At 45.8% G+C, this 25860-nt stretch overlaps 1 protein-coding gene across 1 annotated transcript in view; it reads right to left on the reverse strand.

Moving 5' to 3' along the window:
- Positions 1–8364: 8364 nt before the first annotated feature.
- The window catches only part of LEPR (leptin receptor), a 29345-nt gene continuing 11849 nt past the window's right edge, over positions 8365–25860 (reverse strand). Inside the window, exons 6-19 of the mRNA XM_021535578.3 lie at positions 23539–23684; positions 22661–22805; positions 20402–20698; positions 19269–19383; positions 16969–17168; positions 15242–15393; positions 14837–14996; positions 14672–14754; positions 13858–14074; positions 12973–13155; positions 12358–12453; positions 11889–11991; positions 11226–11301; positions 8365–10168 (exon numbers count right to left, since the gene is read on the reverse strand). Of these exons, the coding sequence (XP_021391253.2) occupies positions 9407–10168; positions 11226–11301; positions 11889–11991; positions 12358–12453; positions 12973–13155; positions 13858–14074; positions 14672–14754; positions 14837–14996; positions 15242–15393; positions 16969–17168; positions 19269–19383; positions 20402–20698; positions 22661–22805; positions 23539–23684 (2735 nt within the window). The 3' untranslated portion in view covers positions 8365–9406. The remainder of the gene's footprint in view (positions 10169–11225; positions 11302–11888; positions 11992–12357; positions 12454–12972; positions 13156–13857; positions 14075–14671; positions 14755–14836; positions 14997–15241; positions 15394–16968; positions 17169–19268; positions 19384–20401; positions 20699–22660; positions 22806–23538; positions 23685–25860) is intronic.

Here is a 25860-nt window from a genome sequence, read left to right on the forward strand (position 1 = left end):
TCACTCCTGAGATGTTCCAGAAGGCCCGAGTGCTCCTGCTCCGTGCCAAAGCGAATCCTGAGAGCTGCAGCACTCCCTGCCCTGCTGCACTTACCAAGTGCCTCTCACTGGCACCAATCTTGCACTGCTGGGAAGCTCTGACCATCCCAAAGGACTTCACATCCATAAATCCAGCTGAGATCCTGGCAGCCTTGGGAAAAGGTCACTTCTCTGTGCACTCACTGCCCCTGTCCTTCCCCCAGCCTGAGCTCTCAGACACGCAGCAGCTCGGAGATCACGTTTGAGGCCATCTGCAAGGTCCTTCTCAACCCACGCCCTTCTGTGATTCTGTGAAATCCTGGAGATTTTTTTTTTGGTTATCCAGCTTCTCCTCCTGGCCAAACCTCCCCATTCCTTGGAGAGTCCTCGGGGGGAGCTGCCCAAAGGCACCTCTGGGAGCGTCTGTGCGGCAGCACAAAGGGGACGAAGGGATTGTGCGGCGGTCAGAACCGGACAGCCGGAGCAGGAGGCAGGGAGGCACCTCCTCTCTCCCCCATTTTTAGCTGGGATCCCACTGCCTTCCTCACAGAAACTCCCAGGATAATGCACAGCGAGGCTGAGGCTGCTCCCTGAATGGGGACATCCCTTTCTCCGTGTTCCTCCCCCGGCAAAATCCCAAAACCAGGCAGGGGATGAACATTTGTGGGTGAACACCCGTGTTCCAGGGTTCTGCAGTGCCAGGACACAGGGAATGGCTTCCAGAGGGCAGGGCTGGATGGGAGATTGGGCAGGAATTGTTCCTTGGCAGGGTGGGCAGCCCTGGCACGGGTGCCCAGAGCAGCTGTGGCTGCCCCTGGATCCCTGGCAGTGCCCAAGGCCAGGATGGACAGGGCTTGGAGCAGCCTGGGACAGTGGGAGGTGTCCCTGCCCATGGCAGAGCTTGGAATTAAATGGGTTTAAGGTTCCTCCCAACCCAAACCATTCCATGTTTTTTGTTTTTTTGGTTTTTTTTTTAAGTGCCAGCACCATAGAGATGACACACAGGGATCATCTCTTCAGGCAGTAGCTCAGGAGGGTTTTGGGGATTCATTGTTGACACAAAGCTCTCACCAGTCCAGGTGATGCTTTTCCTCATTTCCCTGTGACTTGTGACCATTTCTGTCCCATTGTGGTGCATGATTCCCACATTCCCAATCCTCCAGCCAAAAAGCTCCATGGTGAGAGGAAGAGTATTCCTGATATTCCTGACCCCTTCCCTAGAGCTGGGCAGTGGAGGGATGGTCCAGCTTTTTTCTGGAAACTAAAACTGCCTCAGGATCAAACCTGAGGATGTGGATCCTGTGGGGATTTGTTTTCTCTACTAGAAAAAAACTAAAGCAATGTTTGTGGGAGAGAGGCTGGGGGAAAAGTCCAACTTCCTAAAATAGGAAAACTGTTGCACTCATTTCATTTTTTCTCCTGAAGAGACTGAGAGGGGGAAAAAATAAGCTGGCAGATGTCTGTGGTTGTGTCGAATGCAACTCAGATCCTTGGGTGATAAATGTGGCAGGAGAGCTGGAACAGAGCAGGATAAATGGATTCCGTGAGGTCCTGTCAGAGGAAACATTTCCCATTAAACCAGGAAGGGAGCAGCAGGAAATGAGGCTGGAATGAGGATGGCTGATATAAACAGAAGGGGGGTCCTGGTTCCTGTGCCTCCAGCACCCCCAAGGCAGCCTCAGAACCTCCACTGAGACCATTTTGGGGTATTTTACACAAATTTCTGGGTTTACTCAGAACCTGGTTCCCCTTCCCCCTCCAAATCCCTCTTTTCAGGGAGGATCAGGAGATTTTTGGCACTGCCCACGCCAAGCAAAGCCTGCCAGGGACTCCCCACAGGATTTTTTTCCCCTCTGTGCCCTCAGCTCATCAAACCCAAATGTCTTTATCATCTTCCCTCCTCTTCCATAAAGATCGTGGTGCCAGGAAAAGGGATTCAGGTGAAAACTGAGGGAGGCTGTGGACTGTTGGGAGATGAACAGGACAGGATGGAACCAGGGAAAAGAAACAAACACCCCAGATACTGTAAGAGATCCGTGAATTAATTAATTAGTTGGGCACAATTAATGAATGTCTGTGCTCCCTTATCTGTCCTACCAGCTGAAGGAGCTGAAGAAGCTCATGGATATCAAATAAATGGGAATTGAATGGGATATAACAGATGCTGGGCTCAGGCAATGGAATTTCCCCTCCCCATTTCACACCAAGAGTAGAAGATTTGTTGGGTTTGATATCAAGAGGGAGCGAGAAGCTGAGCAAGGAGGGAAGAGGTGCAGGGCAGACGTTCCATCCCTCCTGCAGCTTTATTAGGGATTTGTTTGGGAGAAGTGCATGGAGCAGCAGCTGTGCAGTGAAGGATGTGCATCCCACCCCTCCAAAAATCCCTTTGGGAGGCGTGGATGAGGTTTTTCACCCTCAGGAGTGGCTGAGGAGGCTGCTGTGGATTCCCAAAGCCTGCATGGAACTGGATCAACCAGCAGTCCAGGCAGCTCCCCTCCAGCAGGGTGGCTTCCCTGAAAAGGACCCACCTAGTTTTCCTAGGAAAAGGGCTGGAGCTTATGGAGCCACTGAAGATTTTATTACTTTGAAAATGCTGTTTTTAAAGGCAGACGCTGCCCTGGAGCAATGCCAGGGCTGGAATGGAACCGCTGGAATTTCTCATCCATAAAGCAGCAGGCAGGGGCAGGAGATGGGAAGTGGGAAGGATTTGTCACAGTCCCAAAACAATGAGGGCAATTCCATGGATGATTTCTCCTTCTGAAACAAACCTGGAAACCCAAATATTTTCGTGAAAGAACAGCAAGGAACATTACAGCACATCCTGGGATGTGAGGGTGAGATCTCAGATTCCCAGTTTTCTCTGCAGCCTGGGCTTTAGGAGGGAGGATGGGCTTGAATCCTTAGCCATGGGCATCATCCCTGACAGAGCTGGGAAGTGCTAGATGCTCTGGAAAAAAAAACATGGAATAGAACAGAAAAAATACCAGCAGGAAGGTGCTTTAGGATTGTGTTGTGCCTGCTTTGGAAAAGCTGGATGTTCCCACTGCCTCAGCTTCCCTGGCAGCCCCAAAGGTGCCACCAAAGGACCAGGTGCTGGTTCAGCAGGAAGGACAGGAAAAGGTGGATTTTCCAGGCAAGGATTTGAGAAAGGAAAAAGATGCAGTCACTTCTCTCCTGTGCTGCAGCTTCCCTGGAGCAGCACAAGCTCCTCACTCCTCTTCCTCCCCCTCAGCACCAGCTTGGCAGCCACAGAGCTGACTCATCCCACCGGGTTCTTTGGGAGCATCCCAACCCCTGAGAGGGTCCAGGAGGAGCTGTGGGTTAGGGCTGAGAGGTGCTGGGGAATATTCTCCTCTCTGCTGCCAGCCCTGAACCCAGAGCTTGTCCCCAGCCCGGTTTATCCAGCTGGAGGAGGATTTGTGTCTGGGTGTTGATGTATTCTGGGAAAAAATAGCCACTGACGAGATTATTCATCCTGCAAAACAGCCAAGGCTGGAAGGTCCTTGGATTTGATGAAGGAAACAGCTAAAATTTTGTCTAAATAAGCACTAGTTTATATGAACAGATACAAGAAGTCCTGACATTACAGCTTGAATTCCTCATGGAATAGGATCCTGGAATGGTTTGGGTTGGGAGGGACCAATCCAGTCCCAAATCCATGGGCAGGGACACCTTCCACTACCCCAAGGTGCTCCAGCCTGGCCTGGGACACTGCCAGGGACAGGAAATCTGTGCCAGGGCCTGCCCACCCTCCCAGGGACACTCTGGGAAGTGCCCAGGGAAGGGATTTTCCTCACTGTAAAGAGCTCTGATAATTCACCTCAGCTCCCTAAAACCACACCAAAGCAGTGGCCATAAAGATTTTTAGCTTCTAATCCTGGGACTGGTTTGGGGTTTTTTTTGGAGTGGGAAAAAGGATCCCAAATTGGCAGGAAAGGTTCCGTTGTCTTTTGCTTACAAAAAAAAAAACCAAAACAAAAATAAAAAACCAGATCAGATTTTTAAACCAACAAATAACCTTTCTGTGTTTTAGCTTGGCAACCCTGGCCTGTGTTTCTGGGTGCTGTCACCACTGAAAGGGTCTGGGCAGGTGACACAAAGCAGGACTTGCAGGGAAAGAATCTTCAGATCTCCTGGATTTCCACCTGTGCAGTTTTAACCTCTCTGTTTCAACCAGAGAGGCCACAGAGCTCCGAGGGGTTCAGAACAATCTGTCCCAGCTCCAGACAGGAAATTGGACTGGAGTCCTCGCAGGGCTGAGGGCAGGACCCCTGCTTCAACATCATTTTCCACATCCAGCTGATGGGAAAAAGAGAAAAAGGCTCCCACAGTTCTAAAATCATACAATGCTGGAATCATTTATCTTGGAAAAGTCCTCGGAGACCATCAAGTCCAATTGTTTCCCAGCACTGCCAAGGCCACCCCTGCCCCATGTCCCCAAGTGCCACATCCACAGGGATTTTAAACCCCTCCAGGGATGGGGACTCCACCCCTGCCCTGGGAGATGTGCCAGGGCTGAAGAACCTTTCCATGAAGGAATTTTCCATCATTTCCATCTCCAGCCCATTCAGCTCCCTCAGGGATTCTCCAGCCGCTTCCCGGCTCCCTCAGTGATTCTCCAGCCCCCTCAGCTCCCTCAGGGATTCTCCAGCCCCCTCAGCTCCCTCAGGGATTCTCCAGCCCCTTCCCGGCTCCTCAGGGATTCTCCAGCTCCCTCAACTCCCTCAGGGATTCTCCAGCCCCTTCCCGGCTCCCTCAGCCTCTCCTGGGGCTCCAGACCCTTCTCCAGCTCCATCCACTGCTCCAGACCCTTCCCAGCTCCAAGAGAAGCAGCCTAAACCAATCTTTTCAAAATGCTGTAAACTGAAAACAAAAAGGAACTCAGCATCCTTCACTTCAGCTGGAGCTGTTGGAAGAAATCTCCCTGGAACCATCCCAGCTCCAGCCAGAAGTTGTCTCCAGGGTGTGTGGGATAGTTCAGGGGGCAGAAATGGGGAGCAGGGCTGAGTCCATCACTGTCCCTGCTGGTCCCTGTGGTCGGAGTTCTCCTGATGATCCAGCTGGAGTTTTCCTGATGATCCAGCTGGAGTTTTCCTGATGATCCAGCTGGAGTCTCCTGATGATCCAGCTGGAGTTTTCCTGACCACCCAGCTGGAGCAGAGGGATTCCAAGCTGTTCCTGCAAACAGCAGCCGGTCTCTGACGAGCTCCTGACATTAGGCAGGCACAAGATTAAATAATTCTTTCCCTGCCAGATCTTTAATCATCGTTGGAAGCTCGAGATGAGGCTCTGAGTGCTCCTTTGCAGCCTGAGCTGAGTCTCCTGCCCACCTGCGTGTCCTGGATGGATTTGGGGGATCTAACAGATTTCCCATCCCACCCATTCATGGAATTATAAAATCCCATTCACAGAATTCACAGAATTCTAAAATCCCACAATGGTTTGGATTTGGATGGAGATTAAAGCCCACCTCGTTCCACCAAGGCTCGGGACACCTTCCAGCAGCCCAGGTTGCTCCTTCTCCTTTGCCAAGTGCTGGATCCATATGGAAATTGCTTTCTTTGCTGGGAAAGCAGCAGCGGGCAGGTTTTGTGCTTGTCACCTGGCCCTAACTCTCCTCTTGGAGCTGAAGGTATAAATGGCTGCTTTTGAATGAATTTTCAGGGATAGGAAATGAACTTCATTTGCGTCCCAAAAGGGCCCATCCACAATGATGGGAAAAGGGGGCTGTGTGTAAAAAAGGTGATAAAAAAGACCCTTTAATTAAGCCTGAACTGCAGAGGTGGCACTGCCGTGACCTTTATCTCTCACAGAGCTCACTGCCCACGGCTTTTCATCAGCACCCGACCCCCCTCCCGGGCTGTCCCCTCCTCCATCCCTGCTTTTCCCTTCATCCCCTCCCAGCAGGACTCTGCGATATTCCAGAGCCATCAGGGCTGCTCTGCAGCTTCCTGGGGAGAGATCTCAGAGCCCGGCCCTGCTCTGCTGCTGACAGCTCCTGATGAGGAGTCATTCATTAATGAGAGGCCCCACAGACAATTCCCGTTTTTTGGGTCGGGATCATTAGCGAGCACAGTGGCACCTGCCAAACCCGCCCACCAGCCACAAGGATGCTGGGGCTCCCTGGTTTGGCTGTTCCTGAAAGGAATTTGGGGGTTTTGGGGTCCTCTCGGTGTTGCTGGGGCTGTGTGCCAGCGCTGCGGTGTCCTTGCCAACAGCAGGATCTGGGCGCTGGGGCAGGTGCTGAAATCCCGTGGAAAACCTGGATGCACATCCCAAATAGATTTAATTCAAACCCCGACACAAGTTGCTTTCCCAGCAGAGGGAAGATTGGAGGAATGGGATCCTTCCTCTTGCAGAAATTCCCGCTGGAAACATGTGTTTTAATTCCCTTTTCTCCAACAGGGAACACAATATCTGCAATGTCCATGACAAAATCATGGCCTGGGTAAGGATTTGAAGGATGCATTGATCCCTTCTGTGCTTTTAAATCAGGGAATCATGGAATGGCCTGGGTTGGAAGGCACCTTAAAGATCATGGAGTTCCAAATCTCCGGCACTGGAAGTTTTTGCTGCTTCAAACATCAATCCCAGATTAAAAAAAAAAAAAGTCACTTAACTGTAGCTGCAAGTGACATGGAAAAGGGAAAATGACACATTTGATTCATTTTTCTTACATAAAAGAGCTGCAGTCCTGACTGCTCTTCAAAATGAATCTGCAGGATCTTAATTTGTGCTTCAGAAGCTGCACATGGTTCCCGTAATTGCTTGGTTCAAACTGAAAAAGCCTTTCCTGGTGAGCGTGAGGCCCCGGCCAAAAAAATCCCATTTCTCTGCAAAATGCTCAGATTCCCTGGGAATTGGCTCGGGACTTTTTTGTGGCACTGGAACATTTCTGGAGAAGCAGCAACATTTTCCCTGGGAAGGAAACAGGAACTGTGCTGGGTCACTCCTGTGGCTGCTCTTGGGATGCTCCCAAATGCAATTCCAAAGGTTTTTCCTCCTCCCCCATGCCCAGGGCAGGTGAATCCCTTTGGATCTGCCAGGCACTGAGCCAGGAGGGGAGAAAACCCCTCAGAGCAGAAGTGGAGGTGAAGATCATCACTTGAAACCCATTTTTGTCCCAGCACAGATCCTGGCATGACCCTGTTCCCTATTTTCTCCCTGCTCCTGGTTCCTTTCCCAGCTCTCCTGCCAAGGAACCGGAGCCTGGGAGAGGCAGCGAGCACCAATTCCCTGCTCCACATTTTCACATGGAGCAAAGCCCCTCCCAGCCCTCCCGGGGGTGACACCCGTGTCCCTTGCAGGGACGGTTGTGGAACGAGTGGGAGCTTCTTGTGGCTCCAACAAAAACCTCCTTACCTTCCAAAATCCCCAGGCAGTGCACATTCCCATCTCCAGCTCAGCCAGGAATGAGCCAAGAAGATTTTGCTCCGGTGGCTGCAATCCCCCAGGGCCTGGGAAAGGCTCAGCTGTGGGGAAACAACCTAAGCTGAAGCTGAAAGGGAAAATAATGCTGGAAAACAACCCAGCTCCCAGTTCTCCCCAGTTCCCAGTTTTCCCTTCCCGAGGCAGCTGCTGCCCGAGGGAGCGGCCGGAGCCCTAACCGGAGCCAGAGGCAGCAGATGGAGCATTCAGGATATGCAGATTTTGGCTTTCTGCGGGAGCACGGAGAGGTGAGGAGCAGGATCGAATGTCCTTTCCGTCGGGATGGAAACGCCACTTTCAGGAATTATTTATGGAGCTGTGGCCTGCCCCGCGCTGTGGGGCAGGACCTGGATTTGCAGCATCCTCAGGAGCACTGGGATTGCAGATGTGGGCAGGAACAGCCCAGGAACGGATCCAATCCCTTGGTTCTCCACTCGTCACACCCCAAATAATCTCTTTTTGCAGAAGCAGCTCAGATTTGCTGTATTTCCTGCAGGATTTTTGCAGAGGAGATCCATTGGTTTTTCCTGAGGAGCACCACCTGCTCTGGCCATTAGGAAGATCATGGGATGGCAGTGGGAGGACAGGCTGGGCTCCCAGAGGGGTGAAACCTGGGAATCTGCCAGTGTCCATTGAGCAGAAACCTCCTGCGCATCTCCTCATTCCTGAATTTTTCCATGTTCCCAGGGAAGCCTTCCCTGGTCCCTCAGCTGATCATTCCCGTGGTTAAGCTCCCCCTGTTCATATGGAATTACTGGGAAAGGACTGGGCAGGCTCAAATCAACATCAGCTTTTTATTTCTGGAGAAAGATGATCTTCAAACACAACCAAATAATCTTTCTGGACACTCCCATGAAAGGATCATTCCATTCTCCAGAGAACTGGGCTCTCCCTTCCCAACAGCAGCAAGTGAATCCTGACTCCAGCACCATCTCACAGCTTTACCTGGAATGCCACAGGAGCCTGCAGGTTTCTCTCCAAACACAGTGACAAGTCCTGGTTCCTAACACAAAACAAGTTTTAATTCCTCACCCCACACAACATTTTGGAAACCAGAACATCAGATCTCTGTCACATTAAACATCAAAGAGCCCCATAAGAGCCAGATCAGCAGCTTAATAAAAACCAGCAGTGGGGTTTTGTGTTAAGCTGGGTTTAAATTCACCCCTGCTTTGGCTTTCAATGTTGGTTTTGCCTTTTTGGTTTTGTCTCTCTGAAGTCTGACAGAAATACATTCTTTGGAACACACAATAAATTCATCCTCCTTCACTCCTTAAAATAGTTCTCTGAAAAGGCAGGTGTAGAAAAATATTTATGAACTATGAAATAAAATGAAAAAAAATAGCTTTGGCTTGAAAATAGGTGTGGGTTTGTTTCCCTGCTTCTCTCAGAAAATGCAGATCTGCTTTACTCCCACCTGAGGCTTCCTGGCAGGGTTGTAGAAACAAAGTGACTTCTCCAAGGCCATACAGACAGGTTGGATCCCCCAAACTCAAAAATACAAGGTCCCTGGATCCAATTCCTGTCTTTTCTCCCATGGAATCTTAGGAAAGAGTTTGGGAAGAGACGTCAGTATAAATCTGCACCATTTGGAATCTTGTGTTCAACAATAAAACGTGGATACTTTACTTTAAATACATCATTTTATCCAACTAATGGAGGCACAGGAATTTGGATTTTCTTCCTCTTCCTGCAGAACCCTCAGCCTTTCACTCCTTGATCCATTCCTTCCAGCCACATCCAGGCTGACTCGATGTCACAAATCATCCCCAGGGAAATAGCACATTCCAGCTTTTCTCCCTCAGAAATATTTCAGGTCATGGATCAGCTCTCCCACCGTTGGGGGGCTCCAGGTGAAGCCTAAAACCAGAACAAGCTTTGTAAATCAAGAGAGGGAAAATGGGGGAATGCATCAACACCTGGAAAAACTTCAGGAGTGTCAAATTTTGTGACGATTCTGTCACTTTTTCTCCGTGGCCTCCTGCCCTTTGGCTGCAGCCACCCGGAACTGCGGAACATAGGGAACGGCGCCTTTAGGCCTGAGGCTGCTTTGGATGAACTCCTTGACGCTGCTTGGGATGTGCTGGAGGAGCTCCCTCTCCGTGAGCAGATCCCTGCTCTGGAGCTGACACGTGGCCCTGGAGCTGTCTGTCAGGAGAACATCCCCGTGTCCCTTTTGCAGGGCTCTCATCCCCAGGTAACACGGGCTCCGCTCGGCGCTGCCTGGGAAAGCCTCGTCCGAAGGCTCCGAGAACCCCTCCGAGGACACCAGGGACAGAGCCCTGCTGGGCTGGGAGCCAGGGAGCAGCAGCAGTGCCCCACTCCCAACCTCCCAGGCACTGCTGGGGAAGGCACCCACAACTATGGGATGCTCCCCCAGGAAGCAGCAGCTGTCCCAACACCTCCTGGGGCCGGGTTTCCGCCGGCACAGCCCGCTGACGACCGTGGCGTATCTGAGGTCACCCTCAGCTGGGGCTTCTCCGTCCTGGCAGCTCCTGCAGGAGCTGCTGCTCTGGAAGTGGCTGCTGGAGCAGGCAGAGTCCCATTCCGAGCCCTGGGCGGTTGGAAACGTGGAGTCCATTCCTAAAAAATCCCCTGGCTCTTCTTTTCCCAAGGTTTTGGTGATGCTGATGTCTTCCAGCACCATCTCTGCCTCCAGGAGAAGTGGCTCACATGACATTGGCTCGGGGTGCTTGGCAAAGAGATGCTCCAGAGTTTCAGGCTGGAAGAAAAGAGGGGTTTTAATGCTCATTTATTATGGAACAGCTTTATTTCACTCTCCAGGTTTTATGGATCGCAGCATCCAACACCAAAGGTCGTTCCCAGGAGCCTGGCATTTTGCCACATCAAGTTCACACGTTGTTTTTGAAGACTTTATAGTTGAAAATCCTCTATGACAAAATTTCCTTGACAGATTTACCATTGATACATCAGCTGAAGGAACTTTCCCGGCTGGGATTGGATTATCCAGGTCAAATTCAGCCTTTCCATAGGATTTTTGGAGCATTCCCACCTGAGTACCAGCTGCATGCTTGAACTCCTCTATTTGGGAGAAATGCAGGATTTGCTACTCCTAATAAATGCACATGTAAATTATCCACCAGGATGAACTGACAGCAGCACAAGAGCTCCAAAGGAAAATTCCCTTGTATTTCCTAATGAATTCAGGGCAAAGCAGATAAATCTAGGTTTTCTGTGGATTAACAAACCATGTTTTACAGCAGAGAAGCTGCCAAAATAATGAGGAAAATGTCAAAACACTCAGAGTAGTGGGAAATTAGAACAAAGAGTAAAACTCCTCGGCTCTACTCAGTCCAGACTCGCTGTTGGTGACAACTGGGCCCTGAATTTGGGATTTTCCCATACAAATCCATCACCTTCCAACATCAAAATGAACAGGGAGCTTTTAAACAATGAAAATAACATTTTTTTTTTTTAACTCATGGATGAGGTTTATCCCTACAGGAGATGCTTGTGTCCCTTCCCCTCTCCATGGACACCACAGCAAACACAGATGAAACCCCTCCCAGCCAAGGCCAGGGCTGTTTTGGCAAGGGCCACCATCTGTTCCTATTAAAAACTGCTATTTCTCAGTTTATTATTTAACAGTTTATCATTAAAAGCAGATATTTATCACATCCAATGCATAATCCAAAGGCCTGGGAAATGGGAACCTCTGGATGGAGCCAGAGGGGTGAACGGGGCTGGATTTCCACTGGAGACAGAGCTGGAACAACAGCCCAGGGTGGAGGGAGCAGCAGCCCCAGGGAAATACAAACCTGCTGGAAATTAACTCCTTGTGCCCACGAGCAGTTCTTGGGGTTGGGAACATCCTCCCAGAGCAGCTTCTTCATCCTGAAATGTCAGGGAAATGCTGGAGTTGGTGCTGTTCCCACTGTGCAGGGAAGGAATCTCTGCCATTTCCTTTCTCCACAGCACTATGGCCATGAAATAATCATTGGAGAGACAAGAAATGGCCCAAATTTAACCCAAACCATGAAGAAGGGACACTGCAGGGTGGCAGTTTGGGAAAATATAAAGGTATTGTGCAGAATGGTCACAAGCCACAGGGTCTGAAGGGGCTCCAGGAGAGCTGGAGAGGGGCTGGGGACAAAGGATGGAGGGACAGGACACAGGGAATGGCTGGGAGCTGAAAGAAGGTGAATTTTGATGGGATATTGGGAAGGAATTCCTGGCTGGGAAGGTGGGGAGGGGCTGGGATGGAATTCCCAGAGCAGCCGTGGCTGCCCCCGGATCCCTGGCAGTGCCCAAGGCCAGGCTGGAGCAGCCTGGGACGGTGGGAGGTGTCCCTGGGGTGGCCCTGGATGGGATTTAAGGTCCCTCCCAACCCAAACCAGTCTGGGATTCTGTGCCACCAGTTCAGCAGAGTGGCACCAATGCAGCTGCAGCACCTGGATTTTGGATAACAAGGAACAAGGTACCTTTGGTGTGAAACCAGCAACGCTCCCAGCAGCAGAACTGAGGTGGAAAAAACAATGGGCAGAACCACGTGGAGGCTGCCAGTATTCCCAGTTTCAAATCCCCCTGGAAATAAAGGAGTTCAGCTATTAATGCAGCAAAGTGATTTGTCTGGGAGTAAATAGTTGGCAACAGGGAAATAACAAACAGTAGAGACAACAGCTTAGATGGGGAAATAACCTTGAGCAACAGTTTTATTGCACATGGACAAACCTTTCCCTTGGGAATAAACAGACAAAAAGGAATTATTCAAATAGGAGTTTAATCCCTCTCTCAGCTCAGCCCACAGGGTTTTCAAATTAAAGCTGTTCACTGTTTGTAGGTACATTACAGTGATTTTATACCACTTTTTTTTTTCAGATAAGTCAGAGATTTTACACTTAAAAGTCACTTTTACTTCATAAAAACAGGGGAAAAGCTCCTGTCAGTCACCTTTGGCAAACTGATCCGTGGCTCTGGCTTTGCCAACTCCTCCAGCAAACACAGGGTAGAGGCTGAACTGGTACTTCTCAATCAGGATAAAGTGATCTGCAAAGGGGAAATCAGCCTTTGGAATCCACTGTCATCCAGTTTTTCAACAATTCCCTCCTCAGAGGCTCTGGGCACAGATCAGAGCTCAGATCAGCCCAGAGAGGGCAATAATGGATCCATCTTTTACAGATCCCTACTGCAAAATCCCAAGATTCAGGCTATTAATCCAGCATTATTCTGTCATGGAATGAGCACCTAATGGAGCTACTGTGATAATTTCCAGGAGGAAAGTCAAAATGCAAAGGAAATGCAGATATTCATTTGAATAATCAGCTGGTGTGTTCAATATTCCAGAACTAATTTTATTGTGTTGCCACAAAATGAACTCACTCCAGAGCTTAAACTGATTATTAATGCAACAGGCAATCCTCTAATGAGCATCAAAATTTGGTTTATTGGTCAATAAAAGTGATTAGAAACAGGGAAGGGGGAAAAGGACTCAGAGCTCAGAAATTCTGCATTTTTCTGTTCCACACCAATTAACAGCATTAATTATATTTTCAAGCACACACTCACCATAAATGAAACACTTCCTGAGATTTGGAGGAACTCGCAGCCATTTCATCTGCTCCTCCCTGTTCAGGTTCCTCCACTCAATCACAAAGGATTTTATCCCAGGGATTTGGGGGGAGAGATTCCAAACCACAACCACACAGGTGCTGTTCACCAGGTAAGCACTCAGGGATTGCACCGCATCCACTGGGGAAACAGGGAAAGCACCTGGGATCCACATCCTATAAACTGCTAAAGTGTCACCACTTTATCACTTTAATTGTCTTTTGCATAATAAACCCACACCAGCAGAGAGATTTTCTTCAAGCCACCAAAAATTTGGGTTACACTAAACCAGTCCCAAGCATAAATAGATCAAGTTTCTTATAGGCATCAAATATCCCAATTCTCACCTGCAATTTCTTAACCAAAAAAATTAAATACTCCTGAATTCTTGGGAATAAATTAAGCAGAGTGCAGTCAAATGCAGGAATTTCTGCTCAGGAAGTCGAGGAGGAATTGCTGCTCAGGAAGTCTGAGGACTCTGTACCCTGGCAGCCCAAAACACGACCACATTTCATTTTAGAGACAACAAAACATTCCCCAGCAGGAACGTTGGGTGTTCCCAAAACAAAGGAGATGAAAGATTATTTCTCCAGCAGGATTTTGTTTTCCTTTGATTAATTACTTTGTATTTAATTAATGAAGACAGCCCAGTGACAACTTTTTCCCAACCTAAAAAGCACAGGATTTTCATGAAGGAAATCTCAGTTTTCCAACAGCTCTGTTGGTGCTGAAATAAAAAATTCCTTATTCCAATGGAGGGAATTTTTTCCCAAAGAAAGCTTTCCCTATGAACATCACCTGGATTCCTGGCATTTCCCACATCCCACTCACTGCTGCTCTTACCTGTGCTCATTTGCTGAGATAGAGTTAAATTAGAATTAATTGCAGAAATTCCAACTGAATTCATGGCTAAGATGGTGACGGTGTGGGTTGGCTCCATCCATGGGAAAGTCCAGCTGGTGCCATGATCCACAAATTCCTCCCAGGAGGTGTTCCCTGGGGTCTGGTGCCTTATGATGTATCTGCTCACACTGCACAACGAGTGATTCTGCATCAGGGGCTGCAGCAATTAATTCATGGGCATTAATTCCTGAATTCTGTCCCTGATTCCCAGAGCAAAGCTTGTTCAGGCAGTTCCAATTTTAAGGAAACAGGACCCAATAATAAAATATAAATAATAAAACATTACCCAGAATGGTCCTGGCTTCTGTTTTTTTTTAGCCAAGAACTGGAGTCCTTTTAAAGGCTTCATTTCCGTCTCTGAGAGCTGACTCTCATTCCCTCTCTTCCCAGCAAAGGGAAGTGAAGCTTAAGGAAAGCCAAACTTTCAGATTCCCAGAGCAATTGCCTGTTTTACACATTTTTCAGGTTCAAACCCCAGAGCAACACATGAGCAAACAGGAATGGGCACTGAGGAAATTTTTTATGTCCTGCATTAACATTTTAAGGCAAAGAAGGCAAAACCATCTCACATTCTACCCCAGAATTCTCATCAGGATTCACCTCTTGCCTCTAGGATGAGCCAAGCAATTGTCAGGAACACAGAAAAAGGCAAATCCAAATTCCCACGAGCCTCATGTGCCTGTTAGCCTCCCCTTCTGGCAATCCCACCTGGTTTTAGGACTAAAGGGAAAGCCCCAAATGCAGCTGCTCCCACCTTCCAGAGGAGTGTAACATTCCTCTGCTTCCTTGCTGGATCCTCAGAAACGATCCTCCAAAATTCCGGGCCTTGCAAGGGAGCTGCAAAACAGCAATTTGGGAAGGCCAGTCACAGCTGGGTGTGGCAAGTCCCAGCCCCCAGGATGTCCCTGGAAGCACAGACCTCGGATGTCCTGAACGAGGGTTTGGGCTGCTCTGCTCCAGTCGCTCCAGTAGCCGGATCCATCCAGCTCCCTGCAGCGCACCTGCACCACGTACTGCACACAAAGCTGCTCCACTGGGATCACAGCCCAGCTGCCCGCAGGGTTTGGCACTTCATAGAGCTGGGAGAGAAGGGAAAAAAGTCACAGTGAGGATAAAGGGATGTTCAGGCAGCTCTTGGAGTCATAATTCCTGAAAATGAATCCTGTGAGGAAGCAGGATCGTGAGGAATATTCCTCTGCGGACACTGCAAATGCTTTTTCATTTTGTGATTTCCCTCATAAAAGGGGGGATAAATCCCATGAAAACCAGCCCCACACTACAGCAGTGCAATGACCTGCTCCAGGCCAGATGGAACAGACAGTACCTGCCATGGAATGTCCTCCCTGCTCCCTGAATTCCAGCGGATCTGGAATGTCAGATCCCTGCTGGCAAAGACAGGCTGGGTCCAGCTGACGTTCAGCAGCCCCGCGTTCCTGGTGAGCTCTGCTCCCACGTTGGAAGGGGGCAGAGGCTTCACTGGAAAATGGAAAAATGAACAAATGACTGCAAAGTCTGCACTGAACTTCCCAATAAATCAAACCATGGATGGCTTCTCCTTGTCCTGAGGGTGGTGGGTAACACAGGGCCTCTGCTATTCCAGGGAAAGCAGGACTGGAAACACAGAATCCATGGGAATGTTTCCAGGGATTTAATTTTCATTTAAAGCACAGCAGGTTATTTTGTGCTGGCACTTGCTACCTGCCCTGGGATCAAGAACAAAAGACAGAGCCTGGCAATAAATGTTGAGGTTTAGGTTGGATATTTGGGAAAGTTTCTCCATGGGAAGTGTGGTCAGGCATGGGAACAGCTGCTCAGGGCAGTGCTGGGTCCCCATTCCTGCAGGGATTTAAAAGCCCTGTGGATGTGGCACCTGGGGACAGGGCAGTGGTGGCCTTGGCACCTGGGAGTGGTTGGATTCCATGCTCTCCAGGGGCTTTTCCAACCTTAGCAATTCCATGAGTCCATTATTTCAATGGGGTCACCCCTGCAGAAAGCAGCAGCTCCTGTAAAGGCTGGGGACAGACATTGTGCAGTCATTGATGGAAGTGTTTTTATTGTATTCATTGGAAATTCCCCCCACATCCAGCTGCTCCAGAACAGGAATATCCCAAAATCCTTGTTTGTTAATCAAGCTAAATGGAATTAAACTTATTTTGGATAATCTGATGTGAACAAGGAGAAAAAAACAACTAAAAAAGTAATTTTTAAATTTTGGATGGTGCTGGAACATGTTTGTTTTGCTTTACTACAATATAGAGCACCCTGCATCTGGGATAAATAATTCCATCCATTTTCACCACATAACAAATGCATTTAATAAATATACAACACTAATTTATTTCATAACTACGTAATTCCAATTTATTTCATAATTATATAACACGAATTTATTTCATAACTATATAACTCTAATTAATTTCATAATTATATAAATAGAATTTATTTCATGTAGCACCTCTGGGGTCCAGTCACCTTGTTTGCTCTCACTTATATTTGTCTCCAAAAAACACCCAGTGGATTCTCTGTCACAGAGCAGATAAGAAAAGGTGATTTGCACATTTTGGAGTTTTTAAAACACTCAAAAACTGCTCCTGCCTCTTGTTTTTATCCAAATTTTAGTGCTCTGCATGTCACAAAATGTTGCAGCAGCATGGAAGAGCAGGGACAGACCCCATGATTTTCAATGGATTTATAACTGTGTAAATAATACACTGTGTAAATACTACTACTACTACTACTAATAATAATAATAATAATGGAGTATAAATGAAATAATTGAAGACACATCAATCAGAAAAATTAAATAACCAAAACCTTTAAAATTAGCTTCATTTTGCAATATAACACTTGCATTTTCTGTAAAGGGAATAACAGACAGAAGTGGATATTTCATTTCAAATCCTGTATGGAAATAACATTTAAATCAAATTTTTCTTTAAGGTAATACCAAAATTCTCATGTTTTTATTGAAAACCTGTGGAAAATTCTTTCCCTACACCATTTAAAAATCCAGGTGCACAAGGGAAGGGAGATTCATGGATCTTGACCTACCCACATCTGCTGGGATGACACAAACTGGGGAGGATTGCAGGGTTCCCAGGAAGTTTTTGAACTCTATCCACAGGGTATATCCAGATAACAGGAAAATGGGCTGGAATGTGCATTCGTAGGAATGGTTCCTCTGCAAATGGCATTCTTTCACCTCTGAGTTTGGAGATGGGCTTGGAAAGTCAGAGCAATAAATTTGACTCCTTAAAAGAGAGGAAAAAAATCCCAAACCACATTCAGTTGATACATTGCAAGTGTAAACCTGGAGGGAATTAAAAGGAATGGTGGCACTGCAAACGTCCTGGGGTTTTGAGGATTATTTGGATCTTGAACCTGGATCTGCACTGAAGGGATAAAAAACATTCCAGTGTCACTCCTCAAAGCTTTGGCTCTGGAAAAAGCAGGACAAACAACAAAAGCAGCAGGTACAACAAGAGGAGGCAGCTCCAAATCCTCATCAGTTGTGGGATTTTAGGGATTGGCAATGAACACAGCAAGGCAAATCTGCCAAGAATTGATTCCAGTCAGGAATGACTTCCAAAATCCCAACTGGCAACCAGGGGGAAACTGCCACAGAGACCCAGTGAGGTCTCCAGGAGATGGAAATCCCATAAAAACATCAACTCTGGATTAAAAACCCCATGTCCAGTTACCACAGCTGGCAACAGAAGAGAGGAGCCCTGGATTCTGGGTGAAATGGAACTGGATAAATCCTTGGAGTGGGAATTTTTCAGTTTTCTCCTCAGACCTGTGAGGAGAGGGGCCGGAGGGGGTGTGAGTTACTCAGAGGAACCACCAGAGTTACACTGGGTTGAAGTTTCCTCCTCGTGTCCCCAGGATTAAAGCAGTGCCTGGTGCTTTGGAGGTTGGGATTGGAGCATTCCCTGCTCCCACAGGATGATCCCTCTGGAGCTGTTTCTCCTGGCAGCACTGCCGGCAGAGGAAGATGTAGGAACAACCCAAGCAAAACAAAACCCCACACCCAGAGCATCAGCACAGCAGCGCTGCACTCCAGCTCCTGAAGGGAACAGCAGCAGGAATTTTATTGCATTTTCCTCTTTCAGGTCTGACTCTTAACAAATAACCACAAAAACCAGAATAAAAACAAGGATCAACAGCATCTGGGAAGGATTTGCAGGCAGTGGTAATGTCACTGTTTGATCTTGCAGGAGCATGAACAAATCTCCACATTATCACCTCCTACTAGAAAATTACATTTTTAGCTAAATCTGAACAGTGGGGAAGAGGGAATAAAAGCCACAATGAGCAGCACGGGGTTTATTCCCAGCTCCCTGCCCAGCAGTGCACTCGTTAGATTCATGTTTGTGAAGGCACAGTAAACAAAAGCTACCTCAGCACTCAGCCAGGTATTAATCCTGCCCCAAAAGCCTCCACTTGAACCTTCCAGCATTCCAGTTATTCCTTCAGTCCACAAAACCCTGGGAAATATTCACCTGGGCACCAGGATCATTCAGAACTCCACCAGAGAAGACAGGCTGGCTTTCCAAAGGATTAGGCCCTCAGAACTGTTGGGAGCTGCTTGCCAAAATTTCTGCATCTCCAGCCCAGCAGAGCAGTAAAATTATGGATTTTTTGCCTCAGGAAGAGCTGTCTGTCTGTCTGAGTGGAAACTCTCAAACTCAACATATCAGGGATGGAATGGGATGAACTTTGAGGTCCCCCCCAACCCAAACCAGTCTGCGATTCTGGGAATTGCTGCAGTCCAAGCTGCTGCCTTCACAAAGCAACATTCCCTCCAATCAAGAGTTTTTTCCCACCTTGGAATGAATTGTTTTCACCCTCTATTTTTACCTTTGTGTACATAGCAAAAAAAAAAAAAAATATATACAGAATTATAGAAAAATCAAAGACTGAGTGAAGACCTCAGGAGGTCTCAAGTCCCATCTCAGACTCAGGGCAGAGTTAAATTCAGATCAGATGGAGCTGTCAGGATCTGAGAGGCTCCAAGAACAGGGATTCAGCTCCCCAGGGCCAGGCATTCCCACTGGGAATGGGCTTTTTCCTTATTTCCTTACAACTTGTAGGAAGGAGCAACTGGAATATTTCTTTAACTGATCCAAGAAATCTTCTTGGAGAGAACTGACTCCCAAACAGGTTGAAAAATGCTGAAAAACCCTATAAATAAGATCTGTTACATGCTGAGGTATCTCTGGTTCCCTTCCTGCACACAGAATAAAGAATCTGCTAATTCTGTAACTACATTTCTCCAGAATTCTTTGACACAAAGATATTTTGAGCAATGCTTTCCAAACACAAAAAGAGAATTAAAAATCCATGCCTACCTGTGATATCTTAACTGCAGACTCCCCAGGAGCAAGGTGGTTGGGTTTGCAGACCACCTGCAAGTCATTTTAGTCAGGTATCCATCAGTCTCACAGGAGATATTAAAATCCATGTCTAATTAAAAAACATGAAAAGCTTAATTAATAAGACACAATAGTTGCTACAAAACAAAACTGTGAGGAAATTTTGAAATCATTTGAGATGGGACTTTTGAATTGCTTTTGATGATGAGGTTTATTTTTTTATCTTCTACATAAGTAAGAAAAGTGAGCTCACATCTTTACAACATAGTTTTAAAAGTCACAAAAAGTCTCTTAGTTAAAAGACTTTCTAAGGAGTTACTGACTAATAAAACACTACTAACAAAAATATTTATGTTTATGACTCAATCTTTAAATATTTTGTCTTACAGACATGCTACAGTGTAAGCTTTCATAACTAATCATATTATTACACACAAACTTACAGTACTGCACTCTAAATTTCTTATTTACCTTTACAACTACTTCTATTTTTTTCTATACCTTAAACACTAAAGCTCTAAACTTTCCTTTATTTAATATGTTTTTTAACTACAAATCCACATCCTCACTTCTAACAATTAAGTTTAGAAGCTTTTTCAAAAGCCTTAAATCAAATCTTGTGTTTAATTCCAAGCTTTAAAATTCTTACCTTTAAAACTACTTTTATTTTTTCTATACTTTAAACTCTAAAACTCTAAACTTTCCTTTACTTAACATGTCTTTACTTCAAACTATAAACCCACAATTTTGCTTCCAACACTTAAGTTTAGAAGCTTTTTCCGAAGCCTCAAATCAAATCTTGTGTTTCATTCTGACCTTTAACTTACAAACCTGAAGTTCTGAGAATTCCCTACGTGTCAAATTCCAATACAAAATGAAACAAAAAACAAAATCACAAAAAAACCCAATAAAAAAACCAACAAAAAAACCCCAGAAAACCAAAAAGAAAACCACAAAAAACAAACAAAACCACAAAAAACCACCAAAAAAAGCCCAAAAATAAAAAAACCAAGGGCAATAAATGGATTTTAAATGGACATCTTCCATCCTTGCTATGAAAATGCCCCAGAAGGAGAACGAGGAGAATGGAAAAGCCCCTGGAGCCTCACCTACGACGTAGAACTCGGCGTATGTGTGGTGACACTCCCTGCTCTGGTGGCAGCAGTACAGAGCATGATAGAAGAAGGCTCCCCGGGGCTGGGTGGCTCTCAGGTTGAAGAGGGTGACTTTGCTGACACGGCTGCCCACCAGGGAATATTGCCTGGCCGGGATCTGCTGGGCCAGGTCCAGCCACCAGACCAGCTCGCGGGCCGCCACGGCCTGCGTGTGGTTCTTGTACAGGCACAGGAAGGAGACGTTGGAGCCGGCGCTGCTCAGGCTCCGCGCTGGGAAGTACAGCACTGGAGCTGCGGGAAAAGGGGGAAATCCAGTCAGGCTCCAAACGGAACCAAACAATGCAAAAGCGTTTGTCAGTAAAATAATTACTGGCAATAATAGTTTAATAATAATCATCATCATCATCATTATCATCATTACAATCATAATATAATAATAATAATCACAATCATAATAAAAATAGATATCGTAGATATCATAGATATTATAGATATTATAGATAATAATATAAATATTATGCATATAATATATTATATAATATATTATACATTATATATATAATGTTATACACAATATAATATATTATAGATTATTATATAAGAGATTATATATTATATAATATTATAATTATATAATATATAGAATAATATATTATTATATTGTGTATTATAAAATATTATATATTATATCATATACAATATTATAATATTTTATATAATTACATTATAATATAATATAATATAATATAATATAATATATAACATATAATATGCAACATATAATATATTATACTCCTGTTATTATAATATTATATATTATAATGGTCTATATTTTAATAATATTGTAACAATAATAATTATATAATAATCAAAACATCAATAAATTATTTATTGTTGTTATTATTATTACTACTACTCCTATTACTACTACTACTACAGATGCAGAAATGAGCTTTGGACTGTCTTCCTCCAAACCTGAAGTTTCTAAGCTCTGATTAAAATAATCTTTAATATTCCCCAGGCTACACAAAAGGAAAAAATGGAGGAAAAAAAATCCATTGAGACTAGAAATTGAACCAAAAAAAGGAAAATAATTTGTTAAAATAATATCATAAATGTTATTACTACTATTATTATTATCCAGTTCTATTTTTAACTTTCCTACTTAATCGTTATGAACAGGAGCAGAAATGAGCCTTGGACTGTCTCCCTCCATAGCTGAAGTTTTTAAACTCTGATTTAAATAATCTTTAATATCCCCAGACCAATCTGGATGAAAAGAGCAGAAAACCTCTGGAGGGTGCAGTGCAAGCAACACAAGGGGAACAAAATAAAATTAACCCATCTTTCCAGGAGCTGCTGTTCCTCCTCCTCCTGAAGTCAGCAGGAGACTGAAGTCCCAAAAACTGGTTTTACACTGCACTTAACAGCTAATTGTAAACTGCAGGCTCAAATACACTGAATTTTCTAAGGATTTAAAGAAGTTTAAACTCAGCCCCCATCACTGAGGAATTCAGGGAAGATACAGGTGGAGCTGTTTGCAAAGAACACCCCAAAACCAGCATTAAATCCTTTAAAGGTCAGGTTTGTTTCCCCTACTGAGGAACCAGGCAAAGATTTTTAGGATTTCCCCCATATTTCCCTTTTGCAGGCAATAAAGCAGATTTATAATCTGTTGTTTCACATTTTTTTAGGAAAAAAGCTCTTTTTCCAAGGTTTAGTTCTTTCTTTGGTGCAGGTACCTATATAAAGAGTTCAGAGAATTCCTGTGGCAGCACAGACCAAAATATTCCCAAGGAATTCTTAGCAGAGCATGGAAAAATACAACCAAATAATCAGAAAGATGGTTTTGCACAGGGCTCAGCATTACAAACCAGGCTGGACTGCACAAAAAGCACATTTGATTCTGCTCTGGGCCTGTAGTTCAGCTACAGAAGCAAAACCAGAAGTGAGAGAAAGCATGAGGAGAACAATCCTGAATTGAGGGGAGGTTCAGGACTGCCAGCTGGAGTTGGAAATGGAAAAGCTCTGAGGAAAAGAGCTTTTTGTGGGTCTGGGCTGAGCTGAGGGAGTGCCAGCCCCAGAGGTGTGCTCTCCAGAATTCCCAGTGCCAGCCTGGCACAGGGAGAGAGCTGAGCCTCTGACAGGAAAAGCTTCCACAGGATTTCTCATCCCAGCTCAAATTCTCCAACACAAAATCCACAAAACCAGCTGGGAAATCAGCTTTATCCCAAAACCCTGCAGGCGTCCTACCTCCCAAAGTGAGGTTGTAGGGTGTGCTCCAGTCACTCCAGAAGCCTGGACCATGCAGATTCCTGCTCCTCACTTGCACTGAGGATGGAGAGTCCAGCAGGGCATTGTCCATGGCCACGGAGCTTTCCAGGGCAACCTGAAGCATCTGTTGGATTGTCCAAATCCATTATTGTTGTAAAATGAAACAGGAAAATGCAGAAGGAACATAAATAAATTGTATGGAGTCAGAATTCCCTGAATTCCCTTCCATGCCTTCTCTTTCAACTCAGTTTTTAAGAAGGATGGGAGTGCTGAGGAAATCAATTTGTTCCTAAAGTGACAGGAGATATCGTCCTCATATTCTACACAAATATTTTCTTGTTTTAGGTAGCCAGCTGGATTAAAAATGTTTTTTTCTTTAAATTTACTGTCAATTTGAGACTGGTGGAAGTTGTATAACTCTGTGGAAAACAAGTTGTTTCATTATGGGTTGCAAATTAACAGCTGCTTGTTATTCCAGAGCCACTTGCGTGGTAGGAACAGAAAAAAAAAACCCTATTTATACTAAAACTTATAAATATTAAACACTAATGAGTTATGGAACATATAGAATGCTGAAAGAAAATGGGCTTAGACTTCACAGAATCCAGGATTTCACCTAAGGATCAAAATGGGAGTTGGTTTGTCAGAGCCAGCAGGAGATGGGACTTTTCTCAGTGGGGACAGATGTAAAATCCAGCTTTTCCAGGAAAAAACCAGCAAGCTAAGCCCAGCTTTTCCAGGGAAAGGCAGCCTGCTAAGCCCAGCTCCACCAGAACAGCCACACTCCCAGTCCAAGGCCAAGGAGAGAGGTGGGAATGCAGGGATTTGGGAATGCCCCGAGGCACAGAGACCCTCACCTGGCTGTCCCCGTGTCCCGGGGGAGCAGAGATCCTCACTTGGTGCTGCAGAGGGAAGGGCAGCGGGGCAGGGCTGGACCAGCAGAGCTTCACCTGGCCCCTCTCAGCCAGCTCCAGGTGCAGCTTCACGGGGGCCTCAGGCTTCACTGCACACAAATCATCCACAAGTTAGCCCCAGCTTCACCCAGGGCTGCTGGGTCTTACTGAGTCACAATTCAGGCCTTAAACTCAGCTCTCTTAAACTCAGTTTTCAAGAGCTGCTCTACTGCATGGCAGTGTTGTGTAATACCTTGGAAAAGTCACCCTGGTGCTGTGGCACTCATCAAGAAATGCTGTTTGACCTCCCCTTTCCCTTAAACCTGCAGGAATTTCCTCCCTCAGGCCACAGCTTTTCCCAGTAGCCAAGCCCTGGCTTACCTGCCTTGCAGGAAAGAGAGAATGGGCAGGAGAGGGGTGGGAATGCTGAGAAAATCAATTTGCTCCTTACAGTGTACACTGGGATTTCCTAAATATTCCCATCCTTCCACAGGGATTATGGCTGTGAAAGGAGGTCTCCAGGAGAGTGAAAATAGAGATTTGGATATTCCCATGGGGATGAAGGGAGCTCTGGATGGGAAATCCTCAGGATTCCATTCCTGGGACAGTGCCAAGGAACCAAGGTCCTGCTCTTCCCTGGCACTGAGACCTTGGCTGGCCCTGTCCTCTTCACAGCCAAGTTTTGCCCATGGAAGAGTAAAACCCTGCTCCAAACCACTGCAGGGTGAGCACCATGTGCAGAAGGGAAAACATTCCCAAAAATCCTGAGCACTGGGCAAATGTTCCCTTCAAATTCCATCTGCTCTGGGGTCCAGCTCTCCAAGGGTCCCATTGAAGTGAATTACTGGAATGTCACTCAGTTATATCAAATATCTCTAATTATTTTCAGTATAAATCCACTATACCAAGTCAGATTTTATTTAGTTATTTCTATCAAAAATCTTTTATTATTTTCAGTATAGATCTACCACACCAAGCCAGATTTTATTTGATTTCTACTTCTAAACCATCTCAAAGCAATTAACTTCAGGAAGGCCAGCAGGGAGTGATTGGGGAGGAAGCAAATAAAAGTCAGTGGCTTTGCCATCACATTTCCCTGAATCAGATCCCACAGATAATGATGGTTGTGATGCCACCTGCTCCACTATCAGCAAATAAAATCCACGTGGCACAAGCACTCAAGAGTTATACATTCAAAATAGTTTTAATTGAGCTAAATCTTGGCAGAACATATATTAATATTGTGCATTTTTAAAACATGCTTCACTAAGCAGAGCTAACTCATTGTGTAATTTTCAAAAACTGGCAGACTCCAGCCTGAATTTTTAATTTCTTCCAAACCAGCAGGATGAGAAATGTCACCTCTCATCTTCCAAACAAGCCCACCCAGAGATTTTAACTGGTTCTGTCTGCAGAGCACATCAGTTATGAGGAAGTTCATAAAATTCCTAAGTTTTTCAGTTAATAAGATGTTCATAAAACTTTAATTTTTTTCCCTGCAGCTGACAGCTCCTGCCTTTATGAAATCTGCCCAAATCTGCAATAACTGGGCACGTTGGAAAGCAACACATATCAAATTCATCACGTCAGGAGAGTTTGAGCTTGATCAAACACACAGGAATGTTTTCCAGCTTGGGATTGCTTGGGTGAGGAAGAAAACATCAGGATGAGAGAGCTGCTTGGGAAAATGGGTGGGATTTCTTGCTAAGCAACTTTGGGAACAGCTTTTTGAATTTAATTGAAGTCCTCAGCAATAAGCTCCACCACTGGGCCAGTCTTGTGCATAGAGAGGAAAAAATTAGAAAGGATTAGAAAGGAAAAAATGAGAAATAACCAAAATTTTGAGTGCTTGGGCTGTGCTCAGTGTGGTTTGCACTGGAGCCCAGACAGGGATTAGGGAGCTTTTCCTGCCCTGTCTGTGCCCCCATTCCCAGCAGAGCCATCCAGCTGCTGTTTTGAAGCACAGGCAGATGACTTCAACTAATTAAGTTGAAAAGAGGGTACATTTATTTCAGTGCTGGGCACATGGGCAGTAACCTCCCAAAGACATGTGCAAGGAATCCCAAACTCCCGCTCTCTGTTTATCCAAAAAGGTTTTACATATTCAGATGGTTTGCAGGATGGTTTCCAGGATGTCTATTACATAATCATTAACCCTCTCATTTTGTATTATAATTAGCTGAATGTCCATTGGCACAATTCTCCTCTTTAATTGGGTCGGTGGGCTCTGAGGTGGGTCAGAAGAGTCCACTGTGGTCAGTGGGCTCTGAAATGGGTCAGAACCCA

Source organism: Lonchura striata, chromosome 9, assembly GCF_046129695.1.
Source record: "Lonchura striata isolate bLonStr1 chromosome 9, bLonStr1.mat, whole genome shotgun sequence".
Taxonomy (NCBI): Eukaryota; Metazoa; Chordata; class Aves; order Passeriformes; family Estrildidae; genus Lonchura; species Lonchura striata.